This window comes from Musa acuminata, chromosome BXJ1-10, assembly GCF_036884655.1.
Source record: "Musa acuminata AAA Group cultivar baxijiao chromosome BXJ1-10, Cavendish_Baxijiao_AAA, whole genome shotgun sequence".
Lineage (NCBI taxonomy): Eukaryota > Viridiplantae > Streptophyta > Magnoliopsida > Zingiberales > Musaceae > Musa > Musa acuminata.
The window spans coordinates 34,981,921-35,004,330 of NC_088336.1; the positions used below are offsets into that span (position 1 = coordinate 34,981,921).

A 22,410-nucleotide genomic window follows, 5' to 3' on the forward strand; every position below is an offset into this window, starting at 1 on the left:
TAAGTTTGGTAGAAAATTATATGCGGTAGCTTTAGTTCTCGCCATCGATAATATCTTAGTTTGATCAAGCGGCCAATATTACTTCGCATATATGTTTTATGAGGACCTTTGTTTTGTACTTTCATTCGACTTGCCATCAGTCGATGTAATGGACTGCTTTAGTGTGATGACCACCTGTTGACGGGGATCGTAGGGCAGCAGTTATCCCGTGCGTTAGCACAGATACCCGCAATGCTACCTGCCCTGTGGTTGGAAACTCTATTGGGGGCTCCGTGTAACATTGCTATCTCCAATATCGGGGCTACGCGGGTAGAAAAGACTCGTGGGAGATTCGGTCAACGACGATGACACATCAGAGACTAATAACTTATTTTATCTAAAAACAAAGAAAAGGAATATCAGTAACTTATTATGGCTCCTAAAATACTATACAAAAAAATATATAATATACATATTGCTTTTCCATATATGATGATTTTATTAAAATATACAAGAAGATTGATAATCAAAATTGATGGAGATTTAAATTTACAAAATATTAAAATCTCATAAACTTATGATAATATTAATAATTAAGTGTTGATGGAGATTTAAAGTAATTGAACACCATTGTAGACCCTGTGAAATATAACACTATAACTTTATTCGAAAATATTATAAGGATATTTTGAATTAAAAATATAATATATTATCTAGGGTATTTTTTTAAAAAAAAGATATTCTTATTTTAGGTATTTCTCAAATAGTTATCCCATTTTAATTTTTTTCTAAACCATATCCATCAATCTAAAAAAAATCAAAATTATCCTTCTCCATCGCTACCCACCTTCATTGCCACCCACTTGCTATCGTCGCCCATTGTCCATGCTATCCGTGAGGAGAGAGGGCACGAGGGTTACTATTGATTCTTAATTTCATCCTCATCCTCTACTCTATTGATTCTTAGGAAAGGAAGGGCCCCGCATGAGGATTGTCATCAGCCTCGCCCCTTCCCGAAGGCAATGTTGTCTACCAAGCAAAGGGTCAGGGCCAATGATGACCCTCACACCCTCTCCTTTTCTCGTGCAATGGTTGAGGGCAACAAATCTAATAGGACAGAGGATGACAACAAAATAGAGGACAAGCGACGACCCTCACACTCCCTCCCCTTGTGGACCTCGAGTAACGAGTAGACGATAGGCGACGAGGGGCAACGACAATGAGTGAACAATGAACGACGAGAGGCAACCACGGAGGCGGACAACAATGGAGAAGGGTAGTTTTAGAATTTTTTAGATTAGAAGGATGATTTAGGAAAAACTAAATTGGGATAACTGTTTAAAAAATATTCAAAATAAAAATATTTTCTAGAAAAATCGCCCTATTATCTATGGAAAAATTTGAAAACATGAGATAAGAGAAAAACCCAAAACGTAACATGTTTTTCGTCCTTACCATTTGACTGTTAAATCTCAAACTGATATGGTTATATATATATAATATTCTTGTGCACAGACAAAGTGTGCCGGCAATTTCCTGCACCGCTTTTAAACCGCGGGGCATATAACGGGTAAGAATGTCTCGGAACTTGAATCCGAAAAGAGGGATCCAATGTCAGTTCAATTCGGATAATTATAGAGAATCCAAATACAAAATAGGATTGCTGTCGATTTTTATGCATGTACAAGTAACTACTATCATGTAGATACATACATGCCCAATATCGTCGGATCGTATTCGGATACTCTCGAGGCCTGTTAACATCCAATTACATGACTATTCCCTACTACATAACGTGTTATTCTAACAATCTAACCTTTTTTTGTGGCTTGCCTTGGCCATTCTTCTTCTTCTTCTTCTTCTTAAAGATATACCAACAAGTGTATGCGATGCTTACTCCATGGAGCACATTCCTTCGCCATTGCGGTCAACAGATAAATTTGCTGAGACGATATAGCATTGACCACATAGAAGAAGAACTTGTACGACTCCTCAACTTGCAGAACCAACTCTACAAGTAGTTCCATGGGTTTTTATTCCTAGGACATCATCATACACAACCTTGCAAACATAGCTACATCTAACCGCTCTTCTCATTATTGGGATGGAAAATCTATTTAACAGTTGTGCTAAATGATAGATCACGAATATAGTTTCTTTATTTTTCAGAAAGAAAGAAAAAAAAAAAAACTGTGGACTAGCTGTTACATGGAATACTGCATATAGTGAGAAGGGCTACTAACTCATAATATTGCAACAACAGTGATTAAGGTTTCACAAGGCACAAAAAGTAAAATAAAGCATGTGAGCAAAGCCTCCCATCAAACAAAAATCAAATCTGAATGGTTTTTCTGTTTGTATCAACAAATACAAAGACAATCGGAAAAACTAACCAATTTGTGCCACACAGGTAGGCATTAGGCAGTCCCGACAACATGGACATGAAATGGGGATCCACGACAAAATATTGGCTCATCAGATGAGTCCGATTTTGCACGAGCCCTCAGGACATCGGTTGCATCATTTATGACGGCAGCTGCAAGAAGTGTGTAATCCCCTGGCACAAGAAAGTACAGGGCAAAGGAATGTGTTATATCTTGGAGTGGAGGAGCCTCCAGACTGATATCACTGAGGGTACCTGAGGAAAGAGAAAACTAAAAATGAGTCAACAAAATATTGTATAATTGTGAGGTAACACCATTCTATTTGGTCCATCTCTGATTCTGATAAGAGGGATAAATGAGCAACATCAGCTCTTTGTGTGTGCGTGATTCCAAGGAATATCGACTTTGGTTAATAACAGAACTTTTTATCTGACTTGAATGTAAGGCTAGGAAACAGTCACTGTGGTCCAGTAACTAAAATGTCTGGAAGCTTTACCAAATCACATGTATAACAAAACGGACAAAAAAAGAAATAACAAGGGAAATATTGCTTTATTTTTCTGCTTCACAATAAGAAATGAACCAGCATGTCATGTTCAATGAAAGAGGCACTATCTAACAAGAACATACTAAACGGGGTCAACAAAAAAGGTTGTGTCGGGAACGCCCAGTCCCAAAGTTGTCACTTTAGTCGTAAAAAGATGAAAAAACACAAGACATGTGGGAAAAATTAGGTCCTACGAAATGTGCATGTATGGAAGTTTATCTTGCCTTATCATTTTGTTTATAGACTGTCAGTTCATTTAGTCAACCAAAATAAGAAAATGTTGATATAAAACAAATTACTGCTATCGATCAAGAGATATTGAATCATACCAGCCCATAGAACAGTTGCTTTATTTCCTTCAATGCAATTCTCTCCTGCTACATCTCTGCATGAAACATTAAGGCTCATTTTAATCCTTTCCTTTGTGTTATTCCGAATGATGACCTCCATACGAGTCATCTCGTGAGCCAAGACAGAACCTTTAGCTCTTGCAACATTCCTACTACCAGGCTGGCCAGGGGGATTGTCTGATATACTGGACTCTTCAGGAGAAACAATATTTTCTGATGCAGTTCCATTTTCACCCAACCTGAAACCAAAGGTTAAAGGGTCCGGCAGTAATATATCCATGATCGATGCTTGCAATGCTGCTTGAGTGGCATCTTTGATGTTCAACTCTCCTGAGCTATTTCGTCCTGAATGCCATCTCACTTTTATTTTGGATATTAAATTGTTGATGGAAGCATTCAGCTCAGCCTTTGCATTCCTTTCTGCTGTGCTAGAAAATTTATTTCCTAGAAGATTATTGACTTGAGCATCTTTTGAAAAGAAGGAAGCATCAAGAACAGGTAGTTTGAAATGCTCCATGGGTATTAACACTCTTGCAGAATAGTCACGATCAATTCTGGTTTTACGGTACCCAAAGTCAATGTCTTCATTACTGAAATTTGCCATGCCATGCTCACTCTGTTGACTATCCAACTGCATTGAGACATTGACCTCAAAGACTACATCTGTGGGATTAGACAGTTCTAGTTCAAGAAGTCGCAAACCCCAACTTCCTCTATATGGATCAATCTTAACCAAACTGTCATTTTGGTTCACTGATTTTAGTTCTTCAGTTATACCATTCTCACCATAAATTTGCTTAGGAAGTGCCTCGCTCACACGTGCCGGAAATTCCATTGAGAGCAAGCGTGCCCTTACAAAGCGCAAGCCCTGAAGAACACACACATTTAATGGGACAACCAAGCGCCTTCCTGGTGGCACAGAATTGCCACTGCCATTTGATTCATCAGGACTTGTCCATGGACCTAAAAGAACAAAGAGGAAAAGGTTAGCCCACTTCAGACCAATTGAATAATAATAGAATCAATGAAAAAGTATGCCAATATTTGATCTTGCTAAAGTACTTGTTATGTCAAAGATAGTAACAACATGGACAAATTCACATCCAGTCCTGTAGAAACAAGCAATGCCATGACTCTGGCAGTTTTCCTTTCCACTCTAACAACTCTAAATCTAAATTGGTTAGTCATGTCGTACTGATGCATTTAAATTTACTCTTTAAACATGTCTGAACCACTTGCACAGATTTCTCAGATATAACACACAACTTCCAACAGATAAAACACATACCTACTGCACAGTGCTCATACCACCATGGATAGGGGGAGGGTCAATGTATACAACCTTTCCTCTAAATAACATGGCTGTTTTCGTAATTCAAACCCTGGTCTCCCAGGTAGCAAAGGAACAATCTTTGCTCTGCTTGGTGGTATTCTTAAAATGTTATGGTGATGCCATGATCTCCAGGTTCACCTAATCCTGATAAATTTCACTGATTCAGGTTAGAATGTGCCAGATTTATCCCTTTCACTCATTTTCTAAAGGATCAAACAAATTCTACATGAGTCAGAAAACCCTAAGGTTTGGAAGGGATCCGTCAGCCTTAGGCTGACTAAAGATATAATTGATTTGAGCTTCTTTTCTTTTCCTGTTCCAACTACTCTAGCCAATTCTATTTAGTTATATCTACTTCAGCTATCTAGCTAGATTGATTCGTCAAACTGATGTCTGAAGCAATGTGTTCCACATATTACATAACAATCCTGACTAATTCTGATCAGTCCCATAAATTAGTGGGTCACTATCTTATTTCCAGTCATTTCAAAGTTTCTGTATCTCTAGTCATTACAAAAATAGAACTCCAAGGGCTAACCCCACTCGTAAACATATTGACTTATTCTGACACAAAAAAGAATCAAAGATGAAATTACAAGGCAAGAGAAGATTTAAACACTTTCCCTAGGAATGTAGCTGAAGAATTTGTGGATCATGAACTACAAAACAAATTCACAGATATAAGAGAACTTATTTCTAGAAGACTGCTGCTATCATAGAGATTACAACTTTAAAAGAAAATTATAAATTTGAAAGGGACATTTAAGTACCCGCATAATAAATAACCAACAACGGGCTGCTTCCTTCCTTGGATATTCTTCGTGCACTTCCAGAGGAGCTCTTGCTAGCATCAAATTCAGAATCCGTCAAGCTCAGCTGCCATGCTTTTACAGTTACTGGAATAGTCACTTCTCCACCAGGTTTCAGAGGAAGAGATGATAACAGAACATCATGTGCAATTGAAATAACAGAATCCTGGTTTTTCCCTGATAATGCAATGTGTGCTTGCTCAATTGGTACAGTCCCAGCATTCGTTAGACTTGTCCAAATATCACGAATTTCACCTTCATACAAGATGGTAGAACCATTCCCTCCTACCACGTGGGAAACTAGCAGAGGTAGAGGGGGCACCACAGATATGTTTGGAGCGGACATGTTTTTTGGTTTGGTAGAGCCACAGCATCTGAAAGGGTCAGAAAGAACAAGGCCCTGTGATGCCCCAAGAAGTAAGTTGTCAACATCCCTGAATAGGTGCTCTGTAATCACACCAAAGCAATGGACAATGCATCCTGGTATTGAAACTGCTCCAACTTTTGTTGGAATCCCAGACAATAAGATCACCTTGGAAGTATTAGGTGGCAGACTCACACTTACAGGAAAAGCATCAAAGTTTCCAGAATGAACTGAGAGATAAATACTTTCAACCATAAGGTCAAAGCTACATGGATTTGCCAATTCCACTAAAACCTGAACTGGTTCTCCTACAATCCATGTAAGCTCTTGTTTATTGCAATCAGAGATGGTCCCCTTGCTGAAAGGAGTGTAAATAAATGGTCCAGAAGGTGCTGAACCAGTCCACCACTCCTTTTTTTGTGGATTGCGCTTTATGATATCTGTTTGTGAAGGATGGAGAGGAAACGAATGCAACCTGGAAAAGAAGCAAGCATCCATTACTGTTACAGGAAAAATTACCGTGGTACTGATACTGTATACTATAATTCATTGCATTTTATTTATTTTTAGGCATAGGAATAACTTGAACTTGAAGTTTGTCTAATATTTGAACCTAAAGTGCATCAGTAGAGAAAAGTCCCTAGAAACAAATGCTTTGGTTACTTTAACTGTAAACTACAAACCAACTAGATGCAAAAACACAGACAGATAACAATTATGACCATAGCTAGGGGAAAATAATAGATTCGACAGACATCAGATTGTGAAAAAAACATATCCATGGACATTTCTTATCAGAAAACACAAATTCATATAAACATATAGAACAGATAGTAAATCCTGTAACCATATTTGTTTAAGGCTGATACTACTATAAGCTGGACATACAACAAATATAAGTTCAAATTGGATAATAGGTGGTTATGGAAGTGTATATAATACAATTATAAGGTAATATAGTAATACAAAGGAGCAATCAAGAAACTAATTCAAATTCATCAATCATATTAATATGGTGAGAAAGTCCAAAGCAAATGTCAAAAAATGAAGAAGCATGAGAAATATATGATGTGCACAGAAAAATTAATATATTAGAAATTTTTTTACAGTCAGGAATATTCAGAAATAAGATCAGGATGATTTCAAAGTAACTAACTCTTGGTTTAAAGACAAACAAATTGTTCAGAAATCTTAAATATAGCATAAGAACTGCAAAATATCATTCTTTCTTGAACTAGGCTACAATTAGGTTGTAACAGATTTTCAGATAAATTTTTGCATTAATCAGAATCTAGAACCTTCATGTTTATAGCCAGAAAATGTTTTAAGTCATGGTAGAGTAGACAACAACAAGCTACTGCTCCTTTAAGGAAAACAGGATAGTATGTCCAAGTACAGTTATCATATGATTTTGGTCCCTTTTTTCTTTAGTGACTATTTGGATTTTCATTCATCATTGTATATTTATCAGCAATAAGAATTCAGAACTGGCAGCACGGAAAGGAAATAATGAGGAGAGAGGAAACAACAATTTCTATATAAATATTAAACCAGAGAGGAAACAACAATTTCTCAATACAATGAAAAAATAAAAAATACCTGATAAAAGGAAGGGCAGGATCGGCACAGCGTGTGCCTGATGGAAGTCTTTCTGCAGAGTTTGCAAGTGAGCTTGCAAGCCCACTCTGACCAGCAGGCGTAATGAGCGGATAAAATGATCTAAGTAGACGAGCTGCAGCACTCCATGCAGCAAGAGGATCACCAGCACGAACAGAGGACATCAGTATCTCTCTCAAAACAACCATTTGTATGGTGCTCCACTGAGACTCAAACAAGGAGACTATTGATAAAGGGTGCATTTTTCCGCCATCACCATGACTTGCTCCAAGATCCTTGATGCAAGTAAGTTGAAGAGATTATTAGCCATACCTAAACTGCATGAAGAATATCAGGAAATGGAGTCTAGAAACAGCTTATTGCATCCATCTTAAGATGGACTTAATTTCAATCACTGTCATAGAGAATACAATGAAAACAAAACACTATAAGACAGTTCAGAACTTGTCTGTTACCAGTTCCGGAACCTAATCGGACCAATATGCAAACAGTAAATGTAGACCAAAAAACAGATCTAAAATGGTTTAATTTTGGTAGATGGCCAGTCTACCATGGTACTAGCATACTACTGTACCAGTTCCACAGTTTGACTAGTACAGCACAATCTGTATGTTGGATGTACCATAGTACTATGCTCTGAGTAAAACACGGAATTCATAAAAGTTAATTATATATTAGCATCCACTCCTATGCATGCACCAGGAACCAGCTATCATTATTTTTAAGCTCTATAGTATCAATCTACTATCTAACAGTGATTTAAAAAGCGCTAGGCGCCAAAAGGTGCCAAGGTCCAAAAAAATCCGAGGCGCTAGGCGCTCGCCCAAGCGAAGCAAGACGCTAAAATATAAAAATATATAATATAATTAATAAATATAATTATTTAAAATTTTAAATAAAAATATGCTATTAAATTAAGAAAATCTAAGATATAAAATTAACAGTATTAAGAAACCTAGCAATAATTTCAAATAAATAAAAATTAACAGTATTAAAATCAAAACAATATATTATTAATCTATTAACAGTATTGAAAATTAATTATTTTAAATAAACTTAATAATATTAACAGTATACAGTATACGTATACTGTTAAAAGGAAGTGTAAACGGGTGCTGAGCCTGCTGACTGAGAAAAGAGGAAGCGGCAGCAGCGAGCAGCGAGCGACGACAGCGACAGTGGCGAGCGGCGATAGCGACGAGCAGCGGGAGCGGCGAGTAGTGGGAGGCGCGAGCGGCAACAACGACAGCGACAGCGGCGAGCAACGGCAGCGGGAGCATGAGCGGCGACAGCGGCGAGCAGCGGGAGGTGCGAGCGGCGACAGAGGCAGCGTTTGCGAGCAGCGACAGCGGCGACAACGGAAGCGTTTGCGAGCAGCGGCGAGCAGTGAGATCGGGATCAGGATCGGGAGCGGCAGCGGCAGCGGCGAGGGTTAGGGTTGGGTTCTCACTTATATCGATTTTAGTTGGTTCGATTGAACCAACTAACCATCAGAGACCGAACCAGGACCGAACCAGACCTAAAATCCTGGTTCGGTCGCCTTGATTAACCCAGGCGCTCGCCCGAAGTGCCCAGCGCCTGGGCTCGGGCGAGCGCCCAGGTGGCGCGCTGGAGATTAGCGAGGCGCTTAGGCCTCGCCTCGCCTCGCCCGAGCGCCTAGGCGAGCGCCCGAGCGCCTTTTTAAATCACTGCTATCTAAGCAATTTATTGATTCAAGATTAACTATAGAACTCCAAAGTTAGGAATCTTAAAGTAAAATAGTAAATGTGATAAGAACAGAATCCTTGGACAATGTTACGAAAATATTATTACATTGTACAAGAAAATAAATAGTGAGCTCAGCTTAATTTTATTAACCACATTACTCTTCTGGCCAAACAAATGCAAATTTAGAAATCTACTAAGGGCAATATAAAAGGCACAAACTTGGAGAATAAGAAATTAAAAAATATTCTTTCCGATATCCTCATGCACGTGACTTCTTTAATGTGTGTGTGAGATAGACTAAAAAACAGAACACTGTGGTGATATTAAAACTATATTTGTGCACATTGATAGCATGATTTTTTCATAAGGTCACCTAATAGTGTTACAAAAGAACATGGAAACCAAGCAAGGGTTTTGGGACAACTCAACCAGTCTTACCTATCATTGTTGTGTGGGTCCTCAATAGCTTGATTATTAGGAAAAACATATAAAATATAGTATTATGTTTGTGAAGGTTGGAAGTGGCAATATCACAAACATTTGGTGGAAAAACTTTAAACAACCAACATAGTCTGCAATGGTTGGATAAACTCAATGAGCACTTATACAAGAGAACGGCATATAGCAAGAGAAAAGTAAATTGCAAAGGCACAAGAATTTACAGGTTCGGCCTAAGGAACAAGGCCAGCATCTATAGGAGAAGAATGCAAAAGTTGTTTTCTATTACTGGAAGATTACAAGAGAATCACAACTTAGTGTCGAAGCATACAAGACAAAGCTCATCCAACTTCTTATCTAACCCTCAAAAAGAAAATGATCCTACATAATAATGGGCACTAAGACGAACTAGAACTTTGAGGCTTCTTTCTTCTCTGTCAATCTTTCCAGAATAATCTAGTGTTCTTTTGTACACATGCACATAGTCTCATTCCCACGTTAGCCCTATACTTGGCTATTAAGAAATTTAGGCCCTTAGATCAAAGGAACATCATCCAATGGCTCAAACCACATACACGTTCACTTTGGAAAGGTTCAGATTTCGTTTCACCAAGCCATACACTGGGGCAACTGGAAAGTGCTAACAAGTAACATAACAAAGGCTAACAATATGTCAACAATGATCAAACTTGCTAGAACTCTGTGCACGCTAACTTCAATAATTCATCTTCAACAATAAAAACCTAATTTGTGGCTTAAGCAGCAGTATGCAATATCTTCTAAAATCATTTCTATCAATCCTACTCATGACAGTGTATTTTCTAAAATCTAAGTTCAACAATCCATTTTCCTGGTTCTCAGACACAAAGATAAGCATCTATACTTATCAATGTCTACTTTTGCAATCAATTAACCACATATCTCAGTCAAATTGCTATCCGAACAATCTCAAGTAGTTAAAACTTTTGTGAATTTCTAATATACCTCTCACTGTGCTTTTAGTTCTATCCATGGGAATCAAGATCTCTCTACCACCATGAAACTATGAAATCACAATCTTATCCTAATATATAGTAGTTTACATTCAGGAACATTATGTTATGTCATCTAGAACTTGGGTATACAATTTAATTAGTGTTATTTAGTTCTGTGGATATATAATTGGGTATAGAATCTCTCACTTTTTTTTTGTTTTCTGCACCTATTTTTTCTTGCAAATAAAAGAGATTTTCAAGAGAAACCAGCCAAAAACACCTAGTTAATGAGTGGAATAGAGTGATTTATCAGACATGCAGTTAATGGTGCATATAAAATAAGTAGAGTTTGGTTAATAAAAAGAATTATCAAGGAGAGAAAATTCTGAATTTTGATATAAAAATATGAAATTCTCAGTATTTCTTCTAATAACAACTTACTTGGGATGATGGACACATCTTTTGGCTGTTCCTTCTACTTTGGACGTGATAAGCATTTGAAGTCATAGTCAAAACTTGCATAGCACTCATAGCAGCACAGGCATTATCCTGCTGCAAGTACAATTGAGCTACTTGTCGTGAAAAGAAGGCTGCCTTCCGTTGATAGCCAAGAGTTCCAAACAATCTTGCTATTTCAACATATAATATTAAGCGATCACTTGCATCAATCAGGGACTTTGCACCATCAGCAGCACTCATCAACAAGTCGACAACCTCCTTAGCAAGTTCACGCCTAATAAGAAGAGATCAAGAGCAGCACAAAGATGTTTCAACTTCCGAACTGGTTAATAATGCTAGTAGATATAAGTGATCTCCAGTTATTAATAGCAATTGAAGAAGTATGAACCACAGTAAGAAAATTTTAAAAATTTAAAATCCCCCATCCAAAAAAAATAAATCAATCCCCCAACAAAACATCATAAATATAAAAGTTAGGAAGACATTTGTCATAAATACTCCCAAATTATATTGATCACTGGAAAATGAAAAATTGTTCTAAGATATGAATGGTGGCATTAAATGAAGAACAGAGATTCAATTATAACTAAAATGGTTTCAGTAACTTTTTCAGTTGTACATATAGATACGTAGAATATACACCCTTGAATATTCTTAAGAAAACGGGAGGCCCAGTGTTGCAAATGCTCTCGAGTTGAAATTGTTTAATTCTATAAGTCCAAGTAGAAAACCTCAGGATTCAACTTAGACGCCTTAATTTTTCCTTGTGGGACTCTTCATCTTAAACTAATACAAACAGTGGACAGAAAGTTTCTTTATTGGAATTAATAATAGCGGATAGTGTAACTAGGGTTCTTTTTGCACAACATGAATCTAGGGTCTAGTGGACATATAGCAAAGCTTATCTTGATTGGTTCTAAACTTCCAATTAAACAAAAAATTGAGTTTTCAGTAGAAGCCCTTCTCTAACAATCACTTAAATTAATTTTGTGCTAGGCTACAGAAGCTTATTTCAGAGATTGTGCAGTATTTTTAATTTCAGTATTGAGAGTCATAATGAGGAGTTGTGCACATGATTAGGTGTCAGTAAATTGGGTGATATTTTCTCCATAATAGTTGGACTCTAATTCTGTCAATAGGCAGGGTAGTAAATAAAAGAAAATAGATTCAACAAGCTAGCTATTCTAGACTGCTAACTATAATAGTCCATGGATCAGCTATCAAGTTGTTGCATTGTTTTTTAAATAAGTCACAGAGGGTATAGATAAGGATGTTTTCAAGTTATTTGGACTAATTTCCATCATGAATTTTATTTTTTACTAGCTCAATAATGTTATCTTATAGTTCCTTTTAAGGAGGAAAAGCAGTTCAATTTAAGGTTCTAATAGGTTCATAGTTTAACAAAATTAGGATGCATAACTTACAAGAAGAGTAAAGGATCCATAACTTAGGAGAGGAGTAGAGGCCAATTGGTTCTTATCAAAGGGACTCTTTATGTGATTTTATCAGTGTTTTTGGGCTTGCTAAACTTTTCACCCATTTTACATTGTCTTCCCACCTGCTCCCTATTTTCCATCTGTTGCTGCCTCGGCAGATCATTAAATAGACTACTATTTATGGTTTTAAATTAGACCCAGAAATAAGTTGATGAGTGTTTGGACCTTCACGGTTCTGCCTCATTATGATTTGAAGATTTAAGAACTCTAATACAAGATTAGAAAAAGAACACCCTTGGGACAGACAAAGGTTGCTGTTGTGTGGCAGTACATAGGCATATTACGATTGATCCACTTTAAGAAGAAAAAGAAAAAGGATGAATGAAAATTTTCTTCAGCACCAGACAATCAGTATGATACGCATATGTCCAATAGCATGCATGAATAATCAGTTGTAAAAGAAACTTATAGCTACCAGAACTTCAAACAGAAATTAAATTGGAATAAGAAGATCAATAAGCTAGAACAAAGAAATCAGAAACTTGGCACTATGACAAATATCAGAATGAGAGAGGGAACTACTGGAGAAGGGACAGACAGAAGTAGTTGCAGAAATTTTATACACAATCATTTTTATACAAATTTACAAAACATGTTTCAATTAAGAAAACCTAGAAGTTGAACAAATGTAATTTTACATGTACAATGCTTCGATAAAGATAAAGATAATTTATTTTCTCCATTTTACTATGAAATTATCAGCATCAGAACAGATGGATTATTATCATTAATAAAGTTACTAGATTGCCTGAGAAATTACAAAGATTTTAACAATTAAGATTTTTTATTTTTTTTATCCACCAATAGCACCTCTTGGTATATTATTATTTTTTTACAATAATGTCCTTAACCTTACCAAATGTACATCTATTTTCACATGTACAGATCACAACAAGGTATATCTACATGCAACGACCTAATATATAGGTTCTTGTATGTTAAAGGGCTGTCTACATTAGAATCTATGACAAGACCTGGAGAAAACACGAAATAACAACTAGAGATGTATTTGATATTTAAATTTCAAGCATGTACAGTATTTGAAAGCATACATAACTTTCATTGATCTGTGATGAATGACAAATCTTAACAAATTTTAAAAGAAAACTCAAATCAGTTACCACATAATAATTTGTTTATTACAGCTTTTGTGAAATATAAAGAAGCAAAAACAATATCCATGTGATTTTAAGATTGATCAGTAACAAGCAACAATATGGCAAACATAGGTCTTACCAGTAATATAAGAGAAATGATAATACAACTAACATACTCAGTCTTACCGGCAAAGGTATCTAGCTAACTTCAGTGCGGCCTCTAGTTCAAAGCTCACTGTTGAAACTCTACAAGAGATAAAGAAGGTGATCAACTCATCTTGGGTCATGTTCAACAAAGAGATCACAATAAATTTACTGATATATTATAATCAGATATAACTCAGCATAATTAAAAGGCCTTGACAAATAGAGCATACAAATCAGAAGATTATATTTCTCAATCTTGATGCTCCAAAGAACAGAGAGGATAGTAATGTCGAAATCTCCTCTTTCTAAGCTAAGAATAGATTGGAATCTACAGGTCTCAAAATAAAGGTCAGATAGATGCAGATCGATCTTCTGATATTGGGTGGTATAGGTCAGAAGACCAACAAGAAACAAGACTGAAATCCATCCTTAAAGATTTCAGTTCCATAACGATGATAAAAATATGTAAGAGCATGGGCCTAGGGGTGGTGGTAAGTTTGCTGTGATTATGCGTCATCACAAAAACAACCTTTATGTTTGTGAGAACCATTCAATAGCTGAAACCATGTGAATTAGGCCACCCTGTCTTTATAATAATAAAAATATGTAAAATTGGCTAACCAAGAAAAAAGAGATTTTTATAATCTTATTAAGAACAAAAATGTCGTTGTTATGGCAAATGTGTACCTGATGCCAGGAATAAACAAATTTTTTTCCTGTAAATGTTAGCTTTCCAAAAGAGATATGCTGATGTATATATGTACAAATATGCTTTCATTGGTATCAGTTCTGTTCACAGTACCAGAGAAGAGAGAACATGCCTCCATTTTACAACACTTCAATGTTTTGATCTAAAGTCACATTGCAACAAAACCAAACAATTTTTTCTATAGCAAGAAATATTGTCATCAAATTAAAGACAGATAAAATCCAAAGAAATATTCTCATCACGTAGACAACTCCCATCTAAAATTTATTTAAACTAATGCAAACATAAAATTGGCTGGGTTATTTCACAGACTCATGGATGTTCAAGAAGTCTACAAGTAACTAATGAATGATGCCTACCTTTGTGCATTATCCTGTAGATAAGATCTCCTATAGAGCTGAATAACATTGTAATAGCGGTACTTGACTTCCTCTTCTAAAAGAGGATCCTTATGATCCATTCGATCAACCTGAATATTGTAAACAAGTTAACTAAATCAATCATTGTTCTTAGTACAAAACCTCTAAAGCAATCAAAAAGCAACAGGTCAAGGGTAAAGGGTAAAAAAAATTCTATACTGCTTATGGAGCTTCTGCAATCTTTAAATTCAAAATCATTTGTCTAACCATGCGATAAAGTAACAGTACAAGAATGTAGAAATATGATTACCAGCAAGGCACAAACACTACCCTCCATAGCCCCTGCATGCCAGAATATATCCCCAGTTAACCTGGCCAGCTCTATTGCAGTGGAATAATGTGCATTAGCATCAATAGGTGATCCTGCTAACATGCAGTAATCCCCTATCGTTTTTTGTGCACGGGCAAGCCTCCTTTTCTTTGCTTTGATAAACTGAAGTAGAACCAAATTAAAGTCATACAACTCTTCAATCAATTAAAAGTATTCTAATCATTTTCAATATCACAAGATACAACTTTTCTAATTCCATAGAACACCTAAAGAATAAACCTCCTCTGAACCAAGACTAGATTGAGAGTCCAAGGGTGTCTTCAATATGGTTCCAGCTGATTCTGCACGAAGAACCCATTTCTCAAACTCCATCAACAAGGAAGCAGCAAGATCTTGCATCATGGTGAGCATGTGGAATTCTTGTGTCTTTTGATCAGAAGGAGGAAACAATAGAATGTTCTCTCTTTTATTGTCCCCTTCCTCTAACTGTTGACAGAACCCAAGAAAAAAGGAGATAGATAAGAAAAACCAAGCTTTCTGACTCAGAATTAGGAATCACACCATAGCGTAGTTTACAACCAAGCTCACAAATGTATGGTAAGTATAAAAGATCTATAATCAAATAAGAGTAGGTAAAGAAGCCAAATGAGAAAATGTGTTTGTTTAAACAAAGTTTTTTTATTAAACCAGAACTATATCAACTGACTTCATCGAGTATGATATAATTATTTCCAAGATGCTAAGAGCCTAATATATTAGTCAAAATCCAACTTTGCTATATTCAAATAACTTTTTAATAGTTTACATTACATCATTTTCTGGTACCCTACATAATCCATGAACACAAACAACTTTTATTTTATATATTTTAGTAACACCCTACATCCATCTCAACTTGGTCTTCTCTAGAACATATTTTGTGTGTATCATTTCCTAGCAAACCCGTATGCTAGCCCATGAAACATAATGGCTTAATCAACGTTCATCATATGATGTACAAAATGTATACCAATGCCCTATTGAACTGTGTGTTGCTAGTACTGAATCATAGCAAGTGACAGTAGTTTCCATACAATTGTTAGCCCAGCCAAATAAGCCAGACCAATAAACCATTTTTATTTTCTCATGTTTTGATATTTTGACTAAAAACAGGAACATCATGACCCCACACATCATTTAGCACCACAATAACATATCATGAGCAGAATATCTCAAAGAAAAAAATATTACATGATAATTAAGTGAGTTGATCAAACAATCACAATACAAAGAAACTCAATTGAAGATATACATCATAATCCAATAATTCAATCAAAATACATTGTCCAAAAAGTAATACAACCACTCCCTATAAGCATAAATTCACTTATTTAAGTGGTACAGAGGTTTGGATGTCTACCAGTCTCAAGATCAAAGTCCTCATTTTTGTCTAACATATTCAAAATATTGGTATTATGATTTCTGATGTTTTAGAACTTGTGTTACTAGAGAACAAAGTCACATAATATTGGTACCAAGATCAAAGTCACCAACTAAAGTATGTGGATCAATATCATTGGGTGGTGTGTGTAGATAAAGCTGACAGTCGACCATGAACAATGGGCCAAGATAGGACCGTTGAAGCCCAAGCAAGGAATGGAACTATGTCGAACCTGTAACGACCTATATCGGATTCGTAGAAACCAGCAACAACTGGTATATTAAGATTTGCTATGATCCAAGGCTCACCAACCAGTAGAAGGTGGTTGGATACAAAGTAGTGTGCACTAACATGATGGTCCATGGTCTTAATATCATCTTGCGGTTCTCCTTTCAAGCTAAAAGGTAAACAACAGAAACATAATACTCTGAGACCATTTTTTTTCCTTTTTAATTGCCCTGTTTTAAATGAATGGGTAAAACCTTTCTCATTCCTTGAGTATCCGCTTTCTATTATACAACAGATCTAGGATAGTAGAAGTAGAAACGGTAGGTAAAAAAAAAATTTCAGTCTCCCCTTAGTATCATACAATAAATGTAAAGACATAAAAAATCCTACCTTATAAACTGACTTGAATATTTTGTTTCAAAACCTATTTTGGTAAAACTATGGCCAGGTTGTAGTCCTCTGTAATTTAAGCCTTTTGTTTGTTTGCAAAAATCATCTTCGTATGTCTTACTTAAAGCCTATCCCTTCTCGATTACAATCAGCAAAACCAATACCATCTATAAAACATATGCCACAGAATTTCATCACGAATTTGCTCAATCAGTATGTGCCTAACCATGAGCATTGTTCAAAATCATTTGATAAATAGGCAAGAAATCTATGGTTTTTTTTAATCATTTAAACTCACCAAATTAGAATCAGAAAGAATCTAGTTAAAACACAATCCTTTATTTGTCTCAAAATTATGTCATCTGCAAGAATTAGGAACTCAATTATTTTGGTATAGACGCCAGGCAACTAGAAGATTCTGGCCCATTTTGAACTTTCAAATTCTACAAAAACAAAAACAAAACAAAACAAAACAAAAAAACGAGTCTGAACTGTAAATCTAACCAAGCAGATCCATTACCAAAACCATGAGCACTGTTCAACCACAACTTCTTGTTGACATCAATGCATCCCTTGGTCTATCAGACGCCATTCTAAATGTTAAAAGAAAGGTCAGTCCATTCTGGCCATAGGAAGAAGCAGAAACTCCTACCTTCCTAGCTTGTAACTTCCGGTCAGAAAACAAAATCCTTCTGCAAGCTGATTAGGTAATGAGTCACTTATTGACAAATCATGGTAAACTAAGTTTTCCATTACCAAATTACTGATAATTTTCCGTTCTTGCCACGATTTATTCATGAATAAGAAGTTCTCTGTGGATCCAAAAATCAAATTTGCATGCCTCGTTCAGAAAGAGGGACTCCATGGAAATACTTCACGACCAAACCTATCACACCTCTCGTCAAGATCACACCACATGGAGCAATCAACAGAAGTCAAGCAATGTTACACCTTGAGAGTAAATCGAGAGAAGGGATCTTGGACGCACCTGGGAATCGGTAGGAAAGAAGGCGAAGCAGCGCTTGGCTAGTGCTGAGGTGTAGGCTTTGCAGGCAGTGGCGAACTGGTCAGCGACGAGATCGAGGTCGGGGGAGGCGGGGCAGTGGCAGAGGCCGATGACAGCAAGGATCTTGCGGCAGGACTGGAAGTCCTCCCAGGCGCTGGGCGGGGCGCCGCCCAGCATGAACTTGAAGCGCAGGCTGCCCGTCTCCCATGGCTGGTGGGTGAAGGGGCTCTTCTGGTGCTCCGAGTAGAAGGAGCTGATAGAGGAGAGGTCGATCCGGGTGTGGCGGCCCAGCATCTCCACGTAAGAACGCAACCGCGGGTGTGGGATTGAGCCGCCGACGGGTAGGACGGCGATCCGGATCATGGAGCCTGTCTCGAAGCTCACATCCGGCTCCATGGCCCGCCGCGGGGGCTCTCGAGGGCAGCGGCGCAGGAGGAGGTGGAGGAAGGAGGAGGCGACGCAGAGAGAACGGAGACGCGGCGGGGGCGAGGGCGGGGGTGGGAATTTAGATCGGAGATCTGAAGGCGGTCGGAGGGGGGAATCGTGGCCTGTGGGACCCACTTAAAAGACAGAGAGAGGGGTCAAGCTGGTGGATACCAGAAACGGGTGCGATCAACAACAGGCTGCACTGCACCAAATCGGTTGACGTGGGTTCGCATTCACCGACGAAATCAGCATCGTTTCAGATCAATTCCAATCGTTTTTACTACGTTACGAAGGACGACATAATTTCTAATTTACTCCCCATTACACTTACATCATTGCACAAAAATGATCATTATTATATGCTTAATCAAGTATTATTCATGATCTGTTCTAATTAAAACCACAAGCCTTGGCTAATAATAGTATTATGACCCGAACTCCATCCATCCTTTTCTATCTGTTAATACAAACCCGGTCCATTGACTTCCATCCAATGTCAGATCTTTGGGCCATCAAGTTCGGCCCAACAATTACACCAATTACTGTAAAATATGAATATATATATATATATATATATATATATATATATATATATATCCAAGACATCCACATAGCAACATTAACATGAAGTTACAACAGAAATTATTAATATATTAATGATTGTAATGAAATTTGCAGCTTGAGCAAAGTAGGAAACATGTTGCCTCTGCAGTCCAATTCCATGAGGATTCTAGAGTTCAAATAATAATAATAATAATATTTTTGAGATTAAAAATATCAAAATATATTTAATATAAAAACATCACAATAAAATTATGGAAGCTTAAGTATATCAAAATATATTTTCTTTAGAAATCAGGTAGCCCAGTTGAAACATTATCATCTTTAGGCTAATTGGGCTCTACATATATGGATGCTTTGATACTTTTCTTGGGTGGAAGCATAATACATAAGAATATTTTACTCGATTAGGATGTATCAGATGCTTTGATTCTTATGTTCTGTGAAGACATATTACATCACACACTCCAAGCTCTTTTATTTGAAATTTTTTTTTTAATTATGATGCATATAACATTTCATTTCTTAAATCTTATTTTTGTCTTTTACTTTTTAAAAATAATAATTATTATTATTATAATAAATAAATTAGATATATATTTTTTTTATAATGAAAAAGAGTGAGTCAAACAATGACAGCTTCGGAGAGAGTTGGTTGGAAATGAATCATGTTATTATAGGTAGTTCACCGACTCCACCAAGTAGACTCCAACAAAGCCATTCGACCAATCCGCAGAATCTAATAAATTTGCAGGCAAGTTGAACAATCCAACCAAGTAAACAAATCTGAACATGCCTATCCATACAACATCAAAGACAAACATTTTATTTTTACTGATGACTAAGTTGGACAGGAGGAAGAACATTAGCCCACAACACCATTAGAACTGCATATCAAAGATTACAAACCACAACTATAAAGCAAAACATTCGACGCATCAAACATAGATACCTTCTAATTGACCAAACAACGCATCACCATTACCACATACCAGATGAACATAAGCAATAGCTACATCCCCTACCAATAAACTACGGCTGTCGTTGTACTCCTATGACCTTTGGTTCTCCGATTCCCCACCTTCCTTTTGAAAAAATAGAGGAATATTGATGAACCGGAGAAGCCAACAACACGACACAGTCCCATCTAAAGCTTTAGCCCCTTCAGACGCCACCATAATCCCTTCTTTTTCCCACCCCCCACCCCCCCCCCCCACCTTTCTTTTGTTTTGGGGGCCCCCAAAGTTGAAATTTTGTCGACAAATATCACTTTTTTTCCCACCAAACACCTTTTTTTTCCTACAAAGATCGCATCTTTTCATCCCTACACCTGTAATCGGCGCCGATTTGACTTGCCGCCGCAGCGGATTACCATGCCAGAACGCGCGACGGAAGGGCCCTCGCGGCCTCCTCGCCCTTGACCACACCCTTCTTCAGGCAAAAAGAAGGAAGAGGGAGCGAACTGGGAGGAGGGGACGCGAAGAACGCCGGTCCCGCGTACGGCGACTCCAGAACGGCGAGCCCTCCTTTCCTCGGGAGGATCTCCGGCTCCGGCCCCAACCGATTCGTGGAGCAGAACACCGAACCATCACCCTCTCGTACCAGATCGGCAGCCCGGGGGGCTCCCGGCTTCAACTCCTCGCCTCGCTTCAAGATCCGGACCCCCTCCATCACGAGGGCCCTCCGCGAGCGGGTCTCTCCTTCGGAGAGGGCACCATCCTTCCGCGGAGACGGCGATTTCCGACTGTCGAACGGCGGGTTGGCGCGGCTGGGTTTGGCCACCGCCTGGGGAGGCGGCGAGCGGGCAGGCTGGCCCAGGCCACGCCGGCCTGCCTTCGAAGGAGGAGGAGGAGGAACGTGGAAGGAAGTGGAAGGAGGGGAGGAGGAGGTGGGTGGCGACCGGGGGGGTTTCTTGCGGTGGGGTTTCGCCGGCGGCGGAGGTCGGGACCCGAAGGCATCGACGTAGAGGGGGTTCCTCAGACAATCGTGCGGTCGCAGCACCTCTGTGCCCATTAGGGTAAGATCACCTACCACAGAAAAACCTAAAGAAGAAGAGGACGTGAATTATTGGCGAGATAAAGGGTACCCAACTCGGCATTTTATAGAGGGAGAGCGTTCCTATTTTGGACGCGGCCGCATTCATATTCCTATACGGACACGACGACCTGTGGATCAAACAAGGCACATCGGGTGCGTCCATCGTACACTGAACCGCTGCGATCGCCTCCTCTTAGAGATCGTACGGTAGAAATATTACCCGCACGCTACTCTATATGAGGACTTTCATAAGAGGAGTTTGCCGAATCTGACGCGTCAAGAAAACCACCATTGGACGCAATCATCGCATCCTGCCAACAAGGCGACCCTGAACTTGAAAAAATTTACATCGAGCCCATCACCGAAGCTCTTTTGGTCGTGATTAATTTTCGTACCGTTGATCTGAAATCGGACGGTTGTAGAAAGCTTGTGGAACCTCGAGACGACGAGGGTATTGTTGCGAGATAACCAAGGCAAGAGGGGTAGCGAATCGGGTACGGTCGACATGAGCTGGCGGATCGTTCGACCGACAGCCGTCGGGTCGGTTCCTCTCCGTGTTATATACTTTTCTACCCCTTTTCGAGAAACTCAACTCTCGACCGCGCGATGATTGGGCATGGACCCACAGGGGACAACTTTGAGGCCGAATAAGCACTTAGGTCATGAACCGAGTACTCAATGACGCGTAACGTATACTTTTGATCTTCACACAGCCACCGGGGTATTAAAATAGCACGACCTTTTCCTACCGCGTTGTACATTATTGACTGGCGTATACATTGATGTAACGTATGGAACACGGATCGCCCTTTGGAAAAGGCATGGACGCTAAGTGTCCAATTTTCAACATCGATATATAAAGTAATTAACTTTATTTATCAGAAAATTTATAAACCTAAAGGTACTTTGAACTAATCAGAAAACGTCTCTTGATGATTAATTGTATATATTATTATTTCTCAATTCATTACCAGAAAGTTGGGAGACACCGGTAGTTTCGGTATTGTCACGAGTCAAGTAACAAGCAGTTTGTTAAATGAGGAGTTGAGAAGAAAAAATTCAACAACATCTCAGAATTATTTACAAACTACACTAAAAAATTATGGTTGTCGATCTTCTCTTTTTTATTTCAACATAGTATGATATTTTTTTTTTTCATAGAGCATCTTTGATTTATAAGATTTTAACATTTCTCGGTGATTCTTTTATTGTATGATTCAATGCATTTAAAATCGGAACAAC

The 22,410-nt window shown here is 38.1% G+C and overlaps 2 protein-coding genes across 3 annotated transcripts; both read right to left on the reverse strand.

Moving 5' to 3' along the window:
- Positions 1-2,270: 2,270 nt before the first annotated feature.
- LOC103969667 (trafficking protein particle complex II-specific subunit 120 homolog) lies at positions 2,271-18,686 on the reverse strand. 2 transcript variants are annotated; one of them, XM_009383285.3, is made up of 10 exons: positions 18,127-18,686; positions 15,380-15,586; positions 15,080-15,262; positions 14,770-14,879; positions 13,741-13,800; positions 10,944-11,235; positions 7,366-7,658; positions 5,364-6,241; positions 3,240-4,223; positions 2,271-2,617 (listed from the first exon to the last, which is right to left on the reverse strand). In XM_009383285.3, exons 1-10 carry the CDS (start codon positions 18,538-18,540, stop codon positions 2,397-2,399), a joined length of 3,642 nt encoding a protein of 1,213 aa, XP_009381560.2. In that variant the 5' UTR covers positions 18,541-18,686; the 3' UTR covers positions 2,271-2,396. The 2 variants fall into 2 exon arrangements, with proteins under 2 accessions (XP_009381560.2, XP_018674762.2); XM_018819217.2 differs by lacking the exon at positions 18,127-18,686 and having other exon boundaries at positions 15,367-15,506.
- Positions 18,687-19,934: 1,248 nt separating this feature from the next.
- LOC135594708 (uncharacterized) lies at positions 19,935-21,208 on the reverse strand. Its single transcript, XM_065085164.1, has one exon. It carries the CDS (start codon positions 21,142-21,144, stop codon positions 20,500-20,502), a length of 645 nt encoding a protein of 214 aa, XP_064941236.1. The 5' UTR covers positions 21,145-21,208; the 3' UTR covers positions 19,935-20,499.
- Positions 21,209-22,410: the final 1,202 nt, after the last annotated feature.

Coding starts and splice junctions, on each gene's coding strand:
- LOC103969667 (XM_009383285.3), bottom strand. CDS start 18,540: ATGGAGCCGGATGTGAGCTTCGAGACAGGCTCCATGATCCGGATCGCC. Junction 7,659..10,943: donor AGATGTGTCCATCATCCCAA/GTAAGTTGTTAT, acceptor ACTTGCATCAAG/GATCTTGGAGCAAGTCATGG. Junction 2,618..3,239: donor AGCAACTGTTCTATGGGCTG/GTATGATTCAAT, acceptor CTCTTTCCTCAG/GTACCCTCAGTGATATCAGT.
- LOC135594708 (XM_065085164.1), bottom strand. CDS start 21,144: ATGGGCACAGAGGTGCTGCGACCGCACGATTGTCTGAGGAACCCCCTC.